General features: G+C 28.8%; 1 protein-coding gene across 4 annotated transcripts in view; it reads right to left on the reverse strand.

Moving 5' to 3' along the window:
- LOC126907922 (ABC transporter G family member 23) overlaps window positions 1-23,574 on the reverse strand; it is a 36,886-nt gene continuing 13,312 nt past the window's right edge. For 2 of the 4 annotated variants that reach the window (XM_050689611.1, XM_050689613.1), the window contains exons 2-16: window positions 14,577-14,870; window positions 10,563-10,722; window positions 5,935-6,089; window positions 5,741-5,848; window positions 5,582-5,675; window positions 5,340-5,510; window positions 4,805-5,052; window positions 4,518-4,725; window positions 4,272-4,449; window positions 3,529-3,644; window positions 3,394-3,464; window positions 3,240-3,328; window positions 2,381-2,557; window positions 2,108-2,194; window positions 1-719 (exon numbers count right to left, since the gene is read on the reverse strand). In XM_050689611.1, the coding sequence (XP_050545568.1) occupies window positions 505-719; window positions 2,108-2,194; window positions 2,381-2,557; window positions 3,240-3,328; window positions 3,394-3,464; window positions 3,529-3,644; window positions 4,272-4,449; window positions 4,518-4,725; window positions 4,805-5,052; window positions 5,340-5,510; window positions 5,582-5,675; window positions 5,741-5,848; window positions 5,935-6,089; window positions 10,563-10,722; window positions 14,577-14,870 (2,371 nt within the window). In that variant the 3' untranslated portion in view covers window positions 1-504. Of the gene's footprint in view, window positions 720-2,107; window positions 2,195-2,380; window positions 2,558-3,239; window positions 3,329-3,393; window positions 3,465-3,528; window positions 3,645-4,271; window positions 4,450-4,517; window positions 4,726-4,804; window positions 5,053-5,339; window positions 5,511-5,581; window positions 5,676-5,740; window positions 5,849-5,934; window positions 6,090-10,562; window positions 10,723-14,576; window positions 14,871-14,926; window positions 14,947-21,761; window positions 22,024-23,574 lie in introns of those variants that run through there. The other 2 variants (XM_050689614.1, XM_050689612.1) reach the window with 2 other exon arrangements.

Genomic DNA, 23,574 nt, shown 5'->3' on the forward strand with positions numbered 1-23,574 from the left:
ACAAACTTACATTAAATATAATCAACAGCCCTTAATTTGTAAGATACAAACTATAAAGAAATAACAATGGATATTTGGTGATGTAAGTTAAAACATATTCGTAGAATATAAATATTTATTGTATTTTAATTAAGTAAAAAATATGTACTGAGCAATAATAGTTTGTCTAATATATTATATTCTATAAAATAATTTTGGACGGTAATGTCAGAAGTATGTCACAATAGAATATTGAGATAATATTATAAGAATACTATTTTATATAACGCCACTTAATTCACGTGGGAATATGGAGAGGCAATGTGGAGTTTTGTATATATTTTTGACGCCAATAAGTCGTCATTTTAGCATACTTTCTCCACCTTTCTCACAACACGTATATTAATAATAATACTATTATGTTATACTATCATATACATAAGAAACAAATGCACAAATATTAACACAATATAACTAATAATCAGGTTGAGTGTGGTAAAATACGAGAATAAGTTGATATACGACTTAACCGCGCTTGAACTTCAGTACAGCCATACTTATTGACAGGAACAGCACTATCCATGAAATTGTGGATATGAAACCCAAGTAGACGTCGGGCTCTAGTAGATTCCAACCTCTCGTTAAAATACTTCGAAGTGAAGTGGTTGCCATAGTCAAAGGCAAACAGTAACTAACATATCGTAATAGTACTGGCATACCTTCTACTGGCCAAATGACACCTGTAAAGAAGAACATTTTCAATATATTGCCATCATTAATCTAGCTTCCATAATTAATGACAATGTTTAATAAACTATATAAATTTCATTGTACAAGTAAGACAAATTACGGTAGCAACAAATTGTCATAATATTTAAGTAGTGTATGTTCTTAAAAAAATTTAATCAAAATAACATTAGATATAATGTATGTTATATTAACAATTTGTTTTATGTATTATCACGTATGAGATAACCCAAAAAGTATTAGCTATTTTTTTGAACAAAGTCCGAATCGTTTAGTGCATTTACAGCAAAATCAATTCAATATTTGTATCAGTTTTTTCATACTATCATGTATTATTTTATGGTATTAAACATTGAAATACGTATTGAGAAAAGGACAGAAGAAAACACTATCTTTTCATAATTACTATAATTTGGAGGTGTGTAACTTTTTCCATGAAAATGACTTATACATTTGAATGAGAGTGATAAGTAATAATTACCTTATCAAATTTCTTATCATGGTATTAATGCCAAGTTTGTAATGTTTAATACCGTAAAATGATACATGAATATTCAAATTTTCACAAACTTTAAAATGCTACAGAATACTGAATACTACTGAATATTAATAAGATATTTTTTTACTAAAATTTTTCTTAAATTCTATTCTACAAAATAGCTATTTTAGATTTTTTTTTTACATTTTATTTAAAATTTAAAAATAATTAATATTTTTAATAAAATGTAAAAAAATTAATTATTGAGATATAGCTATAGACCTAATGTATAACTATTATTAAAAAAAAAAATCAGTTAAAAATATTAACTGGATCAAAAGTTATTTAAGTTGTCAGTGAGTGCTGGGCCACCCTGTATAAAGTCCAATAGTGTTATCTTAGATCAAGTTAATACAATTTCAAAATTGGTGTTTTAAAAGACGTACAGCTAAATAAATCACGTACATGGTGTAATTAACTTATTGTTCAATAACAAAATAATAAAAACATATTTTTAAAAACCAATAGCAAATTAAAACTTTTTTTAACTTATTTATATAACCTAATGACATTTAATATTTATAGTTAATGTTCAATGCATGCCATATTGGTGTAATTGAAAACTTAACCATTATATTAAACTATGATGATGCAACAATGAGGGGGTCTTAATGAATTATAATTCCTTCAGAAAATAATTTTTTCATTCTATTCTATCAAGTTATTATGGATTAAAATAAATAATTGTATAAATTTATTTATATACAACAACGAATCAATACATCCATTAAAATACGTATTTTCATAATTCATAAACAAAATGAATATCATATTTAAAATAGTTGCTACTTATATGAACTACTTGTAAGATACTTTTGTACAATTTAAAAAAATTATACGTACCACTGAGCAATAGGGTTGGATAAAAACTTCCGAGAGCTAATTGAATGGCATTTCTCTCAAGTTCACATATTGCCGATATAACGAAACCTATATAAATAAAATAATGAATTATCATAATTATCAACACTAATAAAAATTCTAATAGATATTTTTATCTTTTCAAATAAAATTATAGTAATAATAATAAATTACTATTACAATAAATTTTATTATTATTATTAGTAAAATAAAACTATGAAAAATATAATTCTAAACCCCAATCTAATAACTCACCGAAACACATTCCACATAGACCTTGTAAGATGGTGAGTATTATGACCAAACTTATGTCTCCTTTACATTCCACTCCAAACACAAGTATCATAAAAATTAATACCAATGCAGTTTGCCCACACATCACGACGAACTGGGTTATTACGTGTGAAAACAATATTTCCAAAGGAGTGACACCTGTAATAAAATTCTTTAGACACCACCATATTTTTTTATTCCTTAAAATTTCCACAATATTACTGAAATACATTAATTGGTTATAAACGAAAATATCTTTTACAGCTATTAACGAGCGTTTCATAAAAAATTTCTTCAAAAAATTATTAATTGTATTTATAAATAAAAAAAATTTAATTTAAATAAAATTTATATTACCTGTTTTTTTGTTGGAAATTTAAGTCCTACACAATAGAAAAAAATTGAATTTTCTATTCAAAATTTTTAGTTTACACTATTAATTATTTACAAACAAAACAATATTTTGATCTTGCTAAAAATTTATAAATTCATCAACAAAATGAATAATAAAAATATGAATAGCTCACGATATTTAGAAGACCTACGATATAAATCGAAAATGGAAACATTTTCGACAATGGGACTTTAATTTTTAATATTAAAATGTTCAAAAAACTAAAATTATTAGCTATTGTTTATGAAATGTACAAACAACAAAATTTTTAAACGACATTCATATAAATCAAGAAACTATTATATTTATATAAATTTATATCTATACCGGTAACAAAAAGTTATATAGCGATATAGATATTTTAGTAGAAGTAAACAATAAAGCACATGAATACTAGGCCATTAATATATTTAATAATATGATGTAAAATAATTAATTTATATTTACCAGCCACCCAACTCCTATCTAAGAGTCCTTCTGTACGTTCTATAATCAAGGCTGATGATGTGAGTGCGACTGCTAAGAAGAAAACAATTCTAAAAACCAGATAAAATTTGTAAATCGTTTGAAATTTAATTTTAAAATATTTTTTATTACTAACGTCAAAATAACTCCTGGTGCAACAAAATCTGTGAAACTTGGGTCCGCGCTTCCATATATTGGTTCTTTGAACTAAAGAAATAATGAAATCAAGAATTAATTAGTTTTATTAAAAATAAGATAAAAATCGACTAACTTGAATAGGAATATCGGCAAGTTTTGGATTTTGATCACAACTTTTCAGTAAACCTTGTCCAAAATCTCTATATGACAATTGTAAGTCTCTATTCAACATCAATCCAATTTGTTGATCTAAAATATAATAAATATATTATAAAAATTAACATCATTGATGACTTATACATGTTAATGGACTTCATTTTCTAAAGATATCAAACATATTTTTTCTTTGGGGAAGTGTATTCTTGTATAATTACTAATGATGGAAATAATTCCTATATTAAACTTTAAAAAATGTTTATAGTCTGAATTCTTAATTCAAATTACTTACTAAGTTTTAATGTAAGAGTTGAAATTCAATCATTTTTCTGAAAATTATTTAACTACTAAAAAATTAATTTAATTAATATATGAATAATTAAAAAAATCATTTAATTTTTCTAAAAATTATTCCGGTATCATTTCATTATTTCAAAATTCATTATTTTTAAATCCGAAATAATAATTTTCAAATTTTACTATCTGAAATTAAAAATTTTAATTTTTTTCATAAAGCTTATAGATACGTCATATTATGCTATTCTCTCAAATCAAATGATATCAATCATTTTTCTTAAAATCAAAATAAATTTGCAAAAAACAATTATATGTTTAAAACACTTGCACAACATTTGCAGAAACTTATAAAACCGTTTTATTATGTTTAATGACTCAAATTACAATTAACTGTTCTCTAAAAGTTTCTATAGATTTACTTACTTGACATATCGAGCCATACTCGAATTTCACTCTGATCTAAAGTTTCATCGTCTGAATCTCTACCCAATGCCATACGAGCAACAAGAGCTTCAGTAAAGTTCTCCGTGAAATACAACGCACCCCATGCGTCTCCCATTCTAACGGCTTCTATAGCACTTTCCGGGTCCTCATAATAGTCCTATGAAAAATTATTTACCATAAATACCACACTATAAATTTTTTTAATAAATTTTTTAAATTACTCACTAGAATGACAGTTTCTTTTGGCAATGTATCTAAGTATCTACAAGAGAACATACTTAAAGTACAATTATCATAAATCGGACAGTCCTTAGTTTCCCAGTTCATTTCTTTATTCACTATGGCTAAATGTAATCCGGTTGGATCTCTACCAATAGCCAAACAGAAAAGGATGACTTGCATTACTGGTAGTGCAAAAATAAATAACATCACCCTGAAAATTTCAATATAATAATTTTATAATTAATATCATTCAAATACTTGTATTGTATCAAATGATTTTAATGTCTTACCCAACGTTTCTCCACATTCTCAAAAAGTTCTTTTGTAAGAGGGCCTTTGTTTTTCCTGGAGTTGTAATTTCACAACAACTTGAGTCGTATTGGGGTTCCATCATTTGCATCTCTGCGAGTTTTCCATTAACACCGTTGTTCTGATCTTGAACAAGAACTTCTTTAGATTGATGGAAATTTAAGCCAACAACACCACTCTCTTCAGTGACGTATACTGGTTCATCTTTTTTACCCCAGTGTAATGTTGCCTAATTTTAAAATAGTGAATTAATAATAATACACAAGTTGTTAAATGATAGGACAAAGATTATAAAAGCCGAATACCGGACTAATAACCAAACCCGAAATAGTACAAATATCAAAATAAACACTTTATTTACAAAATTCGGTTCTTAGTTTTAATTTTTTTTTTTCATGTTCGGTGAATTTTATAAGGCTTTTATAGTAATTATACTTTACATTAATCAATATCTCATAAGTGATAATTAAATTTTCTTTGAACATACCAAAGGAATATAATTTAATTAAAACTTACAAGTGAAATATTATTTGATATGTTTACTGGAGCTTCTTGTGCTTGTCCATCTGAGCCTTGTTTTCGACTCAATTTTAAAAATACTTCTTCTAACGACTGACATTGATACATAGATAAGAGAACACTTGGAGATTCTTCGGCTAACAGTCTTCCACTTCTCATCAAACCAATCTATGGTTAAAAAAATATGTTAGTTTTGTTACAGTAATATTATGTTTCTTTAGGTTAATTTAAAAACTTACTGTGTGTGCTTGCCTAGCTTCTTCAATATAATGCGTAGTAATTATAACAGTTTTATGTCCATCTTTAGTAATTTGAACTAAATGATTCCAAATGCTAAAAAAAATATACATTTATTATAACTATATATAAAAATTACAATTGGTTAAAGTTTTAATAACCTTTGTCTGAGTAAAGGATCTACACCAACAGTAGGCTCATCTAAAATTAAAAGTTCTGGATCATGCATGAGAGCCACTGCAAATGAAACTCTTCTTTGTTGACCACCACTAAAACATAAACAATTTTAAATTGCCCATATGTTTTTTTATTTAAGTGATATGAATCTTTTAATAATTTGTTTAAATACAATTACCTAAGATTTTTCACTAGTCTGGATTGACTAGGTAAGTCTAAAAAGTTCAACAAAAATTGCAGTCTATCATTAATTTCTGACGTTTCCATGCCAAATATCCAACCAAAATACATCATCGTCTCTTTAATGGAAAACTCTCCGTATAGAGCTATTTCCTTTAAGAATAATTTTAAAATAAATTAGGTTTATTAAATCTTATTTCCTAAACTTTCGATAATTGATAAGCGTAATTAACAAAGCCGAAGTTAATTACGTCAATATTATTTCTTCATATAAGAACATATTTAAAGATCATATATTAAAATTTCATAATGTACTTATTTGAAAATTAAGTCTGTTTTTAAATGTTGACTGAATCTTTATTATATATTATATTCTAAATATTAAAATGTATTAATATTGAGAAAAAATTATCGAATAGCTTCATTAAAAAATCATCTAAGAGTAACTTGTAATGAGTATAAGTATTTCAAGAACCCAAAAATAAATTTTTTTAATTTTCACTCAAGTAATAAATTACATCGAAGTTATATAAAATGTAAATAAAATTGTATTCGTGTAAGTTAATATCGTTAATGAGTAATATGCATGTTGGGGTACTATAGCTTTCTTATTTTATAAAAAGAGAAGAGTTACAAGAATTCAGTTGACACACTTCTTTTCATACATTCGCAATTCAATTTCTGTGTACGGTGTACAAGTAAATAAAGTAATCGCATACAAAAATAACATAATTATTTTTTATCAATAGTAAAAGTTTTTGTAAATTATTAGTGTTAAAACGTTGGCCATCGTAACATTCAACTTGTAATTGATCCAAAAAGCATAAAATGAAAATTTTTAATATTTTTTTAAATCAATAAATATTTCAGATAAATTCAGTCAAAATGTACTCAGCTCCTTTTTGCATCAACTTGAGATCATGGCAATCGAGTTTTCTGTTACATGTTAACATAAAATCAAATGTAAAATACTAGTGGTCTATATATTACTGTACAACTGATATTTTTTGATTTGTTTGTTCATTATATATTAAAACTCAAACAATGCAATAAACTGCTTACATTAAAATTAACAGAATATAAATATTGCATTACAACAAACGTTCTTTCTGCGCACGTGAGCTTATGTACTACGTGTTTACATGTATAAACTATAAAATTGTACTCTGATGATTAATGTAATTTACAAACTTTTATATGAACGAAAATCGAATCTAGTTAAGTGGAAAAGTTTCTGTACTAGTATGAAAGTGCCTGGCGCAGATTTTACCGAAATTATTTCCAGTAGTTTGTTAAAAAATGATTAAAGTCTAATTGCTGAACAAACACTATGAAGCCACTACGAATGTTTTTCTAGTGGGGAAACCATTTGGTACTGTAATGTAAGAGAAATCGTGAATTCAATAAGTGAATACATTCTATAGATTAAATCTTATACGCTTGGGTGTCTAAAGAACAAAAAGAAAAAATATTAAGATGGACCCGTTTGTTTAAAAAAAAAAAAAAAGTCTACTAATTTTAATGCAAAACTCTCAGCCAATTTGATTAAATCAACAATAAAAACAATGAGATTTTTTTTTCTATTGTAAAATATGATATATTTTTTAAACATATAAAAGAAAAAACAAATGCTATTTTTTAGACGAATATCTCATTTAATATAAATAAATAATTAAGGAAGTCAACATATCTTTATACACATGGTTTTATTTTTATACTTAAACCACAGTAAACATATTATTATTATTTAGCGAAGGCGTCGACAACTAGTTACGTCAAGGAACGCGGTAATTATATATTCAGTAGTCTTATGTGCGCTGTGTGTATAATGTGTCAATTATAATATCATTACGAGGTTTGATTGCTAATGCACTCAATAATGACGATCCTATACTACACTAGTCATAAATACACAAGGAAAAATCGTGTTGCACGAAAATAATACAGAATTAAAAATAATTAATCTAATGTCAAAAAATGTTATTTATTGCGTTATAATGAAAATTAATAAATTAATATTCATTTTCAATATATATTTTTATTATATTATAAATAATAATAAATATTATTTTAATGAAATATTATTGTAAAATATAAAATCAATTCATATCATGTTCATTAAAAAAAAATTTTTAATTAAATCAGTAAATTAGGTGTATTGTAATGTGCAAAATGTTAAGAGTAAAAAGTGTAGAAAATAAAACTATATGATTCTAATGTTAGTTGTTAATATCCAACACAGATAGATTTATATATGTGTGTTATAAGATGTTTATCAGAGTATAATTTGTTATTAGTTGATCAGACCTACACTTAAGAATTAATATTATTTTTAAAAATACTATATTATATTTCATTGATTTTATTTAATAAAATGTTTCTAGAATTATTTATTCCCATTCTATACTTTAATAAAAAAAGAAGTTAATGAAATATGAGATTTATACATGTTGTAGCCAATCATATTTGCAACAAAAAACTGACCTAAGAAGAATTATAAATATCATCTCAATGAGCGGCTAAAGATTAAAAGCGTCAATAAACAAAGTGTGCATACATAAATAACTTGAAATGTTTGTAATAAAATAATTGTGTAATATTGGGGAACCAAGGTGAAAATAAAATTTTGCTTGTTTTAAGTCAGTGCATTGGTATATATAATAAATAGACTTATTTGAATACTTGAATTATCGGAATATTTTTACAAGTTTACAACCAAACCTTCTTTTATATTTTAAAGTTATTAAATAAATAAAAAAACACAAGGTCTGTACTAGATATTCACCGTAATTCATAAGTTAATGGAAAAAAATAGTAATATTCCTAATGTTTTATATAGACTAGCAAAAAATATTTATCATTAAATATAATAATATATATGGAAAAAGAATATTTATTCATTCAATTTTTTTTTTTCTATGAGCAAGATCGAAAAAAATTATTAATTTAGTACAATTAACTATAATGAATTAAATTATTAGATATACATTAAAATTTTAATATCCATAGTAATTAATTATTCACTAGGAATAGAAATCAATAGATTATTAAAAAATAATTGTAGAACTCTACTACAGAAATTTATTTGACCGCGGCATACACTCGAATTATGTAAACAATACATAAAAAACCACCAATTTTAGATGCAGTGATTACTAGGGCGATCATGAGTGTTGGGTTTTTCACGTCAGTAACGATTATTCAACATAAATATTTAAAGAAATATTCTAAATTCGTAGTCATTTCTCTGATTCGTATCGTCTACTATTTTGAAATACCACTTTAGTAGTACTTTTTATTTTTTTTTAGCGTTGAACATTATTTTTTTCAACCAGTAAGACGTTTAGTCGTATCATTATCTATTATATGAATAACATTATTTAAAAAACTCTCTTTTAGTAATTGTGCAGAGACATTTATTATTTCATAGTTTTATGGCCTTTGATTGCACCATACTTCGAGGTCTTGTAAAATAATGAATTAATGCAAGACCGTCACATTAGGAGTGTATAAGCCATTAAAACTCGTAACTGTTAGTGCGAATACAAAAAATGATAATAATAATCGTAAATAATATTTTTACAAGTTTTATTCGCGTTAACGATGATTAATCGTTAATTAAACCGTCCGCGTTATTGCCACCAGAATCTGATGACAGAGTCCCGCCGAGACCTTGGCATCGTCCTCAAAACAAAAAAAAAAAAAAAACGGTTGTCGCGAGAAGGTACGCACAAACGCATCTCCATATGCCTTGAAATCAAACGGTAGAATCACTTGTTTCCACTGTGATTAACCTTGCCGTTATTGGAACATGACGAAAATATAACTTGAAAATGCTTTAAGCCTTGAGACCGTTATGTCGGCCACATACACAAATTCAAATGAATTTCAATAAATAATCTCAGAACGAAGACAATTATTTGATTACTCGTCTTTATTACAGAAAAAATAACTTTTCATCGTTGTTTCATTGAACGTATAAAAAATTGTAAGATTTATTGAATTGTATTTAACTAATAAGACAGTAATAAGAACTAAAGACAAATTATCGGGAAAAACATAAATTTGTGTTTTGATAACTAAACTTCAGTCTTTTAAATTTTATCTATACATTTAAAAACTTATTATTATTTGATTGCCATAAGGAAAAACTATTAACAGTCACAATTTCAAAGTTTTAAAGTAGATAGTATTACGATGCTCATTTAATAAATTTGTTCGTATGTAAACTCTGTCTAGGAAACTGTTTTTAAACATCTCGTTTATAACATTAATAATCATCAATCACCTTGTACTAGTACTTAAATGAAATCGTTATTATAGTCAAGTATACTAAGGAAATTGTCAAATTTAATATTTGCTCATCGTGTTAGCATTTAATCTATATGAACAGTGATTTTTCAAAGTATGCAAGTTCACGATTATTTAACAGTTACAGGTGGACAAACAGTGCAACTGAAGAGTTATTTTTCTAACAGAAATAAAGGATTATGCATATCATTTCTAGATCGATGTACTTGAGCATGATCGGATAAATTTTTATCTATTTATTACAATGTAATTGCTATTGTTACATCCTATTTCAGCTTTGTTACCACACAACAGTTAAGATTCAACACGACTTACCTGAGGCATGTATCCGACGCGTTTTCCAGGTACGCCACTGCCTTTAGTTCCTGGCTTTCCACCGAGCACAAAGATTTGCCCAGTATTCAGTCGTCGTCGACCAACTATACAACTAAGCAATGTAGTCTTTCCACATCCACTAGCTCCGAGTAGTCCATATCTGTTATAGAATAAAAATTCATATTAACTAGTTGAAAAATATCAGCACAGATAAATAATTGTTATCAAATATTGTATACTTTTATAACGCGCATATGTATAGCGCATTACAGATTTCATTTGGAGAGGGTCTAGGGACTCAGCCGAAGAACCTCTACATGGGTTTTGATGACTTCTCTCTTCTAATTTAGCAATAAAGAAAAAAGTGAAGAAGACTTATTCAAGTTCTTTTTGGTTAAATTATGAAGTAAACCCCCACTCTCACACAATCCTACATACATTTGATCCTGAGTACATTATTAAATGCAACTATTTTTTTTATTAGCTTTGTAAAAAATTATTCGAGATTTTATATGGTTTTAAAGGAATTCTAGGTATTTAATTGAAACATACTTAAATTATATGCTAACAAAATCCAAATTTTTATAAAATTTTATGACAAACTACAATATAGTAAACACATTGATTTTTCTGTAAATAAAATAAAATCCAGTGAATAAAATTATAAGTCTAAGATTAAAGAAGGACGGCGAGTTTCTTTCACATATTATTCGGCAAATGTTTTACATTGTTATTATTTTTTAAGGATTACTTCATTATATGTATATATTAAAATTGCTCTTGAAACCGGTTCGTTATTAATCATACCGGACTGGAATCATGTATTTATAAATAATAAACTTAATGTTAATAAATGTTAACCAATACCAACATTTTTTATTCCTTACATTACAATCAATTATAATAAGTATATAAATACTAAAATTGATACTTTAAAAAAGTTGGATAAACCCATAAGATGAATGACGTAGGTAGTTATAAGATTGTGTACATTTTTATTTTCTACTTGATGTCGTCATAGAGTAGAATTTAATTATAAGACGCTGACTACTGAAAAATAACCTAAATAAATTATTTTTTCTTTAGCGGTTTATATTTTATAGAATTTTTTTAGTATCATATAAAGTTACTAAATTATTTAATTCATTAACTGTATTAATTAATTATACTGTATGGAAAATGTTGACTTAAATTAAAAATTTGCTAAAACATAAATGAAAATAAAATATGTTTGTTAACAGTCAAAAAAGTAGGTGAAATTGATCTACAAAAGTGTAAATATAATACAAATGCAAACATGGTTCTTAGTAGTTTTAATCACACGAGACTGAGAATAATGATTCATATTTTATCGATTCAAGTGTGTTTACATTTAAGTAGCAAAGACACACAATACATTAAGTAAAGTATATTGATAGTCCTTTTTCCAACAATTTTTTTATGAAAAAAAAAATAGAAATTAATTTCTTAAATTATTCAATTAAATAAATTATTTTACTATTGTCACGTTACTAATTAATGAAGTAATATTAACAAAAATATTTCACTCGGCACATAATTTTTTTATCTGAATTCCATTTACCCAAAAATAAATAATTCATATGGGATCAACGTCCTACCCGAAGACTTAGCATTATTATTTGATTCGAAATTAAACCAGACTTGGGTTCCATTTGGAACGTCATATTGTTTTGTTGTAACAAGTATATAACAGCTGACGCTATCAAAGCAATAAAGTGGATTAGAAAAGACCGATGACGATCTTAGGCAGACGTATGCGTTTGGAGGATTGGAATTGATAATGAGTAATAACAATACCAAATATTATTTTATGGAAATATGGACATTGCAACCAATGGTCATAGGAAACTTTTAAACCGGTTGTTTTAATACACAACACACTTATAAAATGTTGGAGGTCATCACAAGGATAATGTGTGTACTAACGAGTGAGTTGTCAGTGAATCTCTCATGTATACCAAAATAATAATTTTTAAGGAAATGATTATTAAGCACGTTTATTTCCTACACGCTACCCAAACGTTCTTTTTCGGAGACGATTTAAGTATTATTTTACACCTGTTTACATAATAAAGACAACGGTAACAATACTTTTGCGAGCCGAATCGTGCGAATTGTCCCTTTAGTTAAAGCCGAGATGTGTACAGAAACGGCACGGTGCAGGTTCACAAACCTTAAGCTTCCAAGACAAAAACAAAAAACATTACATGACATGCGGTCTGTTCTATATGATTGGAATAAAAATGTTGACACGCGAAACCAGTTTTTTTTTAGCACACCACGCGCTTACCCGGAAATAAAAATTAATTATACAGCGCGATTAGCCAAAAACATCATTGTATTGTTACACACAAATGGCAATACTATCATGAACATATTTACTCTCCCACAATATCAAGTATGCCATCCACACTAATAAAATATAATTAATTGTAATATACTTTTAGTATCACTGTCGTAACATAACAATCACTCATCTTTTTAAATACACACTGAAGTTAATGCTCTGAACGGATTAGGAAATTTCAATTAAAATTCAACACACTAATGAAAATAGAAACAGCAATAGAACCAATGCTATTTGATTTTTGGTGTATCAAATCAAAAATAAAAATGTAGTTTGACACATTTCTATATTAGTTATATTTACAAATAATCGAATTAGAATTTTTGAAACGATTGTTGACTAGAGATTTGATGGACATTTTAAGAATAACGTTTGAAATGAATAAATAACACTTAAGTTGGAAATAAATGCCATTGCTATCATAGTTTAGAGGTTATCACTAGGAATATTATAAAATAGTGATTGTTAAAGTGTGCATATTTTTTTTATGTCTGTTCAGAATTTTAATCAACAATGTATTAATTTTATCGTTTTGACATTACCGTGTTGCATCTACCGGTACTAATCGTTAAATGATAGTTAATCATTAATTTCAATGATAAATTTGTTGGTAAGATTAAAAAATTTATTTAAAAATAATTATAGTTTCCTATGCAAAAAATTATTCAAAATATTTTTTAAATATGAAATGGAGCAACAACATTTTTTTAATATTATTATTTAAATTTTAAGAGCCTGTTAGAATTAATACATTAATATTTCAGTAAATATATAAAATAATAAAAACTTTCGTAAAATAAAAATAACAAAATAATTGCATTAAAAGTCAGTTGTTATAAAAATATCAGCTAGTGGGTGTTTAATGAAATTCAGCAAAACAGTAATAAACTGCTATTCATAAAAAGTCAAAGGAAAAAAAAGTTGTTTTAAACGTCTTTAGTATAATATCTCTGTATCGATCACAGATACAATAACTGTAATTAATATTTATCGTTTATAATGAATAAGTGTATAAATGGTGAAATATTTCAAATTTACAGACAAGTGTTTTTGTCTGTATATTATTTTAATTCAGAACGACCAGTTAAACATATTATTTCACAAATAATATTTTATCTTTCATTTGGTTGAAACAAAAAAATAAACTTTTGGTATTTTTTTAAATATTATTAGCTATACATTAAAATATAAAAATGTGATAAAATGTTGGCCAATTTAACTTTTATTCTGTATGAAAAATGATATATAATGTCTAATTGATTATAAATAGTCAATTAAAATAATCTTTAAAAACTACTCGTGTATTTTAGAAGAGACAAATCAAGGCCAACTTTTAATTGCTCGTTTATTTATAAGTGTTAAATCAATTAAATTTAAATGTACTTTATTTTAATATCATGGAAAATCTTCTCAAAATGTAATCCCTTCGTTGAAATATCCGAAACATAAAATAACTTTGAAAAAACTATCAACTTTTTGAAAGAGCCTTTTGTGTAATTTCACACATTAACGTGTATCAATTAACACGAATCTAAATGTCTTAAATATTTGTTGGAGATGTCGAAACATCAAAGTCTCCTTGAAATTCTACACGACTTAAGTAAATGACTAATCTTACACAGGTTACTGTGGTTATAAGTACTAACATTGTGCCTTTGGCGACGGTCATGTTGAGATTGCTGAGAACGTGATTGGGTTTGCTGGCAGAACCATAGTGCTTGAACGCGTGCCGGACACACACGGCCTGTTGCCGCCTAGTCCACACTGTGCTTTGTTGGCTTAAAAGGGATGGAGGTTGGAAAGCCGGGTTTACGATTCCACCGCCGCCACCGCTGCTGACAACCACACTGCCTCCTCTGGGTTCCATGGCGACCACGTCTGGAGAACTGCCCACGCCGGAAGACATCACACCCTTGCCACCGGTTTCTTCGTTTCCTTCTCTAAAAATAAAATGCACAAATGATTAATCAATAGTTTGCGGGCAAAAAATAGTTACAGCATAAAATGTGTCACGAGAAAATTCATAAAAAATTGTAATTAGTTTTTGTCGAAAAAAATGAAACTTTGAATTGAAATCGTTTCGCACGTGTCTTAAAAGACAGCACAACTAAACTTTGTAGATATTTTTAAGGAATTCAAACCGAATGAAAAAAACACAAAAAAATATTTTCATAGACCGAGCTCTCTGTATGGTTTCTGACTTTTTAACGGTAGCCAAACCAGTTGATTACTGATTACTGACTGATAATTACACTGAATATACGTCGGCTAAAATTAACTATTCATAAGCACCCCCGTCGGCTTATTACACGTAAAATTTTTCGCGTTAAAACTGCTTCAATTAGTTAGTGGTAGTCAATTTCAGACAATTAAATCAATTTGAATTTATTTATCGCTAATTGTTGCATTTATTAAATCACTAAAGTCCAGTATACTTAAATATGAGTCATACAATGGCAAAAGAATAAATATTTATAATATTATTTTTCGGACATTCATACAGTTTTAACTAAATGCTTCATATTTATTTTCTGCGTGATGTTAACTTATAAAATTTATTCAATGCGGTTTTCTAATTTAATCCAATCAAGTTCGGAAAAACGTGTCATGTCTGAAATAAATACTATTTTGTAATTTTTAAAAATAAAAGTATACTCTGAAAAAAAACTACATACAACACGATTTCAGTGAACTCTAAACGAAATTCTTATTCTATAAAGAAAACATAAGAAAATTTGTGATCATGCAAAGTATTCTAGTGGTAGTCATTTAAAATCAGTTTTAATTCCGCACGTGTTTTAACCAGCGCCGTTGAATTTAAATCGTGTATTTTTATTCAGTCATTTAACGAATTTTTATTCATAATGTTCTACTGACTCAAATGCTGTGATATTTCCCTTGTATATTTTTTCCGCATCTCATGACTAAAATATTCATAAATGTCTTATTCGATAAATCGACTAATTATTCGTTTACCCGACCGACAATGTTAATTATATATGTTTACACATTATTTCTTTTAACTGCCCAAAAATATATTCACGTCGCTTTGGAATTTCGTTAAGTTATTTTTTTAATATTCATGATAATGTATAATGTTTTCATAATTAAATAGTCTAGTGTTATGATAGGGCAGTCGAATCAATTTGGACCTTTGTCTGGGCTAGTACACCTTGAGACTGCTACGTAGCGATAACTTTGTTGACCTTAAATGTCAAGTTATCTCGTGGCCAGAATGCCATTTTGTTTATCAACCCTGAACGACGCCATAACACTAAGTCATTAAATGGCCCGTTGGCGTGTATACGAAATTCGGCAACTGCACAATGAATTTGTTGACGCGTCCAATGCATATTTATCGAATAAAAATCATTGCAATAGTCATGTACGCGGAACTATAAAATGTCACAAAGCTGCCTGGTTAAATTTTCTATGGGATTTCCCGAGTTTCATAAAGGTGTTATTCTCAAGATCCGGCTGTTAAAATGGCTTTCAAACGGCATTAATCATAATCGGCAAGTGTACAGCTGCTCTCGGTAGTTACCTAATGACCGTCTCGAGAAAGAGAATGTGTGCGACCGTTCGATCCGGAAACACTAATCCCGCAACGAGTTGCAATAGAATTGGTGTGTCCCCGGGACAAATATTGCGAAATGCTATTTGCGTTATCATCGCACGGCGTAACTCTTTTTTAAGAGTTTTTGTTGGAGAATCCACTCGAAAATAATTGAAAATCGAAACGATGATGTAAACACATGCGCCGATTTTCAAACTTGCCCGCAATGCGTTCCTTGTTTGTTTTAGGGTTGGTAAGAGATGACTTTAGCAAAGACAAAATTTAGAATGAAAAAAAAAAATCATAACGCAGTCGGAGTTTGTCAATGCAATTGTTATTTTCGCGACCACTGATCGAGCGTAGACACAAGAAACGATGCATGTCTTTCATTGTTGTCTTTAGCGGTAGACAATAAGAATAATGCGCATCTGATGTCGGCCAAGGCTCAACCTATGCGGACGTTACGTGACGCACTTTGGGGAACGACCTCCTCGACCAGAACAGCTCTCTTCGGAGCCCACGTGTGAACACAACGCAGTAAAAAGTATATTGTTGGTCCCCAATCGAAATTATGGTCGATACCATGATAATACATTTGAATCGACTGTAAAAAATGGTTATCTAAACGTATTTAATAATTCCCACTGATATTATAGTTTACCATAAAAGCGCATAACACCATATGTCTATTAGATATTCGCCGAATTCGATGGTACTAAGTCGATAATTAATGAGTTCAATCACATAGACGATTTTCAGTTTATGGAAGTTTAATATGCGGAAACGTGGTCCAATTTTTTAGACGTCGCAAGGACCTTACCGACGCGATGCTTATCATTAACTGTAAAATGACATTCAGGTATATTAGAAATTTGGTGAAAATGGTTCTTTTTTTGAGACCATACAACTGAAACTATCGGTGAATTGCAGAAAACAATAATTAACTATTATAAATGAACAATTTTTACAATTTGAGTTTCTTTTAACTATTTAAAATTTTTTAATTGTCAATTTTAGTGTATCTGATTATATTAAAAATTACGTTTGGAACAGTAAGTACTAAAAATCAATATTTAAATTATCATAATTTTATAATCGACATGACGATTGCAAAATCAGTCTCTGTACATAAGTCAATACTAACTAGACCATTCTGTGGGAATTTAGTACATAAAAACCTATTCAATTATAATTAAACGTTAATCGTTTTACATTAACTTTTTGGCACGTCCATTATAGGAATGTAATATATTTTTTCGTTATAATAATAATAATAATAATTATAATTTTTTCTCCTTAAAAATTAATACGATAAGTATAGGTAAAGTTTAGTTGCCCTTGTGCCAATATTGCGTTAAAAGAAGTAACAAATAAGATGTTTAATTTGCACAAACAACATTCTTAATCTACTTTATGGAACTATCACAATTTTATGGAAGGTCATTTTAATCAAATTGAGATTTAATATTTATTTTAATGTACAACTTTTTAGAATAAGACGTATTTCATTTTTACAAAAAAAACACCTTAATTCTTGTTTGCTATTAATTTATTACAGAATAATATTCTACATAAATGCAAATTGTTCAATGATAGTCAACTCATTTGAAAAAACCTCTTAAACAACAGTCTAATAATAGCTCTAAGTAATGGAATAGTAACAAAAAAAAATCTACGCAATACAAATTATGTAAAAACTAGTCAAACAAAAACATCTTACAATAGTTTCTTCTGTAATATATGTCTAAAAGATCTAAGGTAAATATAATTTATCAAAAGAAATACAAGATAATGTAAATGTTGTTGAGAATTGAATCATTTAACAAAAAAATCGAATGACAATAATACAGAGTGATTAGTTTCCAACTAAATTTATTTTGAAATAATAAGAATTTTAATATATATTATTTTTTCGACTTATTTAAGTAACGTTTTTCTTGATTTATAAATAGTTAAATATTTTTTAGACCTATACCTTATTTTTACATATGGTAATATACATAAACTGCAACTAAGAAAATGTCTGGTCGTAAACAACTTTTTAACTAGTATAATTTGACGCAATAATTAATACATAACAAAAAAGTCACTAACCATTATAAGCTATGTTGAAATATACATTAGGTGATTAATTTATCGTTGACAAAACTAAATTTCTCCTAAAATAATAATTTTTATTATTTTTTTTAGTATTATTTATTTATCGATTAATAAGTTGTAAAATATATTTTAGATATATTCCTTATTCTCTATGAGGATATTAACTTTATTTTTTAACTATAATAAAAATATTTAATAGAGTAAATGTTAGCAAACGTGTATGATACCATTTACTAAAATAAAGTTAGTACCCTCATAAGGGATAGACTTATAAATTAAAATATATGTAATTATATGTAGAAAAAAAATCTCAAGATTCTTGTTACTTTATGAGAAATTTAGTGGTCGGCGATTAATCAATCACCCGTATATAAATATTTTTCTCCTTCTTTTTCTGAATTACTTGGGGTGGTCACCCTTATCCTAAACTTCTACTTGACGTAATCTCCCACATCATCTACGCACACACCAGCCATCTTCATATCACATTCAATAACATCCAATAATCTCTATTTTGGTCTCCCTCTCCCTCTTCTTTCTTCGATTTTCCGATTCCTTATAACACGACCAAACCATCTAAGTCTATTTTCTCTCATCAATTTTTTCTTATCCACGATTGACGCTACTTATAAGAGACAGTATAGATCCCTCTTATATGTTCGTTTTTTATCTTATCTTCTCTTATCACTCCACTCATCAATAGTAGGGTAATTTTTATTTCAAAAAAATACTGCTAAATAAAAATTTTATAAGCTACATATTCACGTTTTAGTTCGAAACATAAACTCTTATGGACATAGTAACTCATTTGTTTATGAAACGTATGAGCACTAGAAAAAATATGAAATCATCGATAAATTCAAGTACTATTTTACATAAAATCTAGTTACAGTTAAACTTAAAATCTATTAAAATCATTTAAAACTTCAAATAATGTTTCACATTTTAATAAATAAAATAACTCGTATAAAATAACAAAATTGGCGTGAAGAACTATTATTGTTTAAATATATTTTCGGAGTCAAAAAGAGGGGTTTATTTTTTCGATAATCAGAATTTTCATTCAGTTGATTTTGGATCGAACCGGTTTGACTTCATTAGCTTTAGCAATGTACGGATATACTTCTCTTAAACCACTCTACTCTGCCTATTCTTCTTTATAGTATTTGATTTAAAATTGAAAAAAAACCATATTTTAGCCACAATATTATCTTATACACATTCAAAAATATTTTTAATTATTCTAGTAATGTTGTATCTGAGTACAAAAGTTATATTTATTTGGGAATATTTCTTCGAGATCCTAGAAAAAGGATTTAAATTATTATATAAATATTTAATTAGTTTAAAAAAAATTCCTATTAAGAAATTTTAGTATATTTTATTGAAATTAATTTAATGTCCTAATGTTATTGACACTTTCTTGTTTTATGAGATATTGAGCGAACTATTTTGTTGTTATTTTTTTACAGTTTGGCATCCGTGAATCCTTGTTCTACAAAAATGTTTAAAAATAAGAATTGTTTGATCTAGGTAATGATAATAATCTATGGAAAACTTGACTATGTTATTGCAAAAACTACTCGCCCACAATCGAGCAAACACCATAAACACACATTTAGATATCAATAAATATTATTATTTTGAGGAGTCTAATTACTGAACGGACATTTGTTCATCAGAGAAGACTAATGCGATTGTGCTGATTAAATTAATTATGTTTATGTGTCGCAGAGATGTGTGCAGGAAACCCTAAGTACAAATTAGTGTTAATGGTGTACATTATTGTACATAGATCTAACCCAGTGGTCATATCCATTCTCAATAATAATTAATGTTTTATCAGTAGCATGTCATTGATAGTAAATATTAGATACACGGAGGCGCATTCGCGTAGTACACCACACAAACACGACTGTTTACGGTCGACCGTCCGACAGTACACGTGGACAGCACAAAAAACAGTAATTATCGACACTCGAATAAAATGCGACTCTGTCCGATAGTAAACTCAACAGTTCGTCGAGTTCTATTCATTGTCCTACTTGTACCGGTTCACCTTTTCATTTTCGACAGCGTTGCGCGCGAGTATTGTCTGTCGAAACAAACGAAATTTAAGTAAACGAAAACCCGTTGAAATATCTCAACGATTTCGCACGTACCCAAGTCGTTAGCAATCCGCGGACTCTGAGCGTTTCGTGTAAAATTGTTATTGCCCAGGGATTCCAATCATACGTAAGTGTGCGAGTGCAGTGTACGTCGGGAGCGATTAACGGCGTTGGTGAATTATAAGGCCGTTGTATTCGCCATACCTTCGCCGTTCTGATCGTAGAACAGCACGAAATATGGCGGTCGGACTATTGCAGCGGTTGGTCAACTCGATCCGGCGCTGAAATTCCAAGATTTTGCAACAAACGCGTACGATAATGTTATGTACACACCGTCGACGGCGACCTTGTTTCGGTGTGGCCGCAGATACAGTCGCTGAATTGAGCGCGCGATTACTATGCGGAACGGCGAAACGCCGTGTACGTGTACGCGAACAACACACAATTGTCTCGCAAAAATAAAAACACCCTGTCTAATAATGAAAACGCCAATCGAACAAGAACAACGAATTGGCGGAACCGCAAAGGTATTGATGACAATGTCGGTCGGTACGAACCGGACAGGGACGAGCAGTTTCGCGACAGAGCAACGTAATGACGAGGTCTCTTTTTTTGCCCTATAAGATACACGGTTTTCACCGCCGCCGCCGCCACCGCACTGTCGACCACCGCAAGTTCCTTGTTATTATTTATACGCGATCCGCCGGCTTGACCGACTATCGCGTGACGAGTCTGTTGCGCTCGTGTGCCATCAGAATAATAATAATATTTTGGCTAAGCGGACGTTCGCGTGTTGACAGTTGTCGGTCGATAAAAAAAAACAATATTATTCTGTAGGCCGGTAAATTTTTTATCTCTTCGGGCGCACGCGGCGTATATTTTGGCCGTGCTGTTTGGTACGAGTTTACTAAATAAGTCGGCGTAACGAATAGCCGCGACGTTAAAAAAAAAGCCACGCCGTGGCGCAACGTTTATTTGTAACGACATCTCGCGCATATTAATCGTTTTTTGCTCAACACACTTAGGCCGACTATGGTTCTAAAAATGATCACAAGTATTTTACAAACTTTTTCAGCGGTGATGGCCGACCGAGATGCCGCGCAAATTTCGGGTACTGGGCGCTTCAACACACTCAACACTAATTCGACGGCCGACACTTGACGCACATTTTTTTAAGAAAAATCCGTATCGTTAAAAATATATATATATATATGTATTTATCTTTACAATGTACTCGCGTTGAGAAAACTCTTGTGTTTTTATTCCGGAAAAACAGACGCGACGTAAACGTGAGTCGTTCTATGTGTAAAAAAAGAAAACAAAAAAGTGAACGTACCGGGCACGGACCGCGGCCGACGACAATAGGTAACTATCAGTGGCGAGGAAAGAACGGCGCGAAGCCATCGACCAGAATGCCTTCCTCGATGGACCCCACCATTTTTTTCTCTTCTTTCTTCGTTACCACCGCCGGAGTCAGGGCAACGAATATTTGTTGTGTTTCCCACCGGCCCCCCCGTCATTATGTTTACCGCACTTCTATTATTATTTACTATTATCCTACGCGTATACACCAAATGCTGTCTACAATCACTTGGAAAACTCATATGGGTTACGTCAAGTGATGGACTCGTGTACTGACACTACACGATAGTTCTTTCGAGTTTTCAACATTTTATCATAAAACAAATGCATTTCGTTTTAATTTCAATTAACGCGAGTAATGATATAAAAAATCTCTATTTATCTTAAATTAATGCGTACATTTCATTAAATCTAATACATAAATTTTCTTTTCAAAAAATTCATGTATCGTTAGCGTGAAACGAAAAATAGTTTTTCAATTTAATACATATCAGATATAAAACTATGTCGGATAAAAGTTTCAACTCATAATACTGATCACATTTAATAATACAATTTTTTTTTGACGTCACAATAATTGATATTTTAATTTAACTCGAGGAACATTATTTTCTTTGGCTATCGATTTACGTACACCGATTTTATGCAATGAAAATGTGACAGTCGTGCGAGTCTCTTAATTTTTAAACGAGTTTAGTCTATTTTCTTTTCATTGTCATGAGTAGTCTTTATGAATAATCAAAACATTATTTTCATCTAATCTTAACAATACACGATGTCAAGCAAGTACCAATTATTTGCACGTTTTTTGTTAATAATTCAAAAAATGTATTTACATTTTTAAGAATAAAAATAAATATTAAAAACTGATTAAAAAAATATTTGTTCACAGTAGAGCAACATTAGACGTACAATTCGGCAACACACATACGCTTTTGTTATTCCATTAATAAAAATAAAGGTCTTAAACTTATTATATAATTTTTTAAATACATAAATTCTGTTATACATTATATAATATTTATGATTTTGTTCTGAAATAAATAAATTTTTTTTTATACTTGAATAGTGTTGGTATCGATATTGCATTGACTACAACGTAATTATTATTTTCATGATCAGGTTTTCATACCACATCCGCATTGCGTCATAGCTGATGAAACTCCTACTTTTATCATACAAATTTTAGTTGAACTATTAATACGTTCATTTTACATGCGGGGATGGGTTGAACAAACGATCAATCGATTCAGTACATTTATCTACTCAATAAATAACTCACGACGAGGTTCTAGATATTCTAATATCCAAAACAAGAACTTTGTAATACTTGAATGGCTTGAAATATATAACTAGTGAAAATTCTACTGTATTTAACAGTAGAAAAAAAATTTAATAAAATAAAATTCTCATATTGTTAACTTCGAGAGATTTTCAACATGTTTTTTACGCGTGTATCTTATAAGAATCTGGGTGTTATGTTTCCGCACTGATCAAAATAATTTGGTTTACGATTTC

The sequence above is a fragment of the Daktulosphaira vitifoliae genome, unplaced genomic scaffold (assembly GCF_025091365.1).
Source record: "Daktulosphaira vitifoliae isolate Bord-2020 unplaced genomic scaffold, ASM2509136v1 Scaffold_5, whole genome shotgun sequence".
In the NCBI taxonomy this organism is placed as follows: Eukaryota; Metazoa; Arthropoda; class Insecta; order Hemiptera; family Phylloxeridae; genus Daktulosphaira; species Daktulosphaira vitifoliae.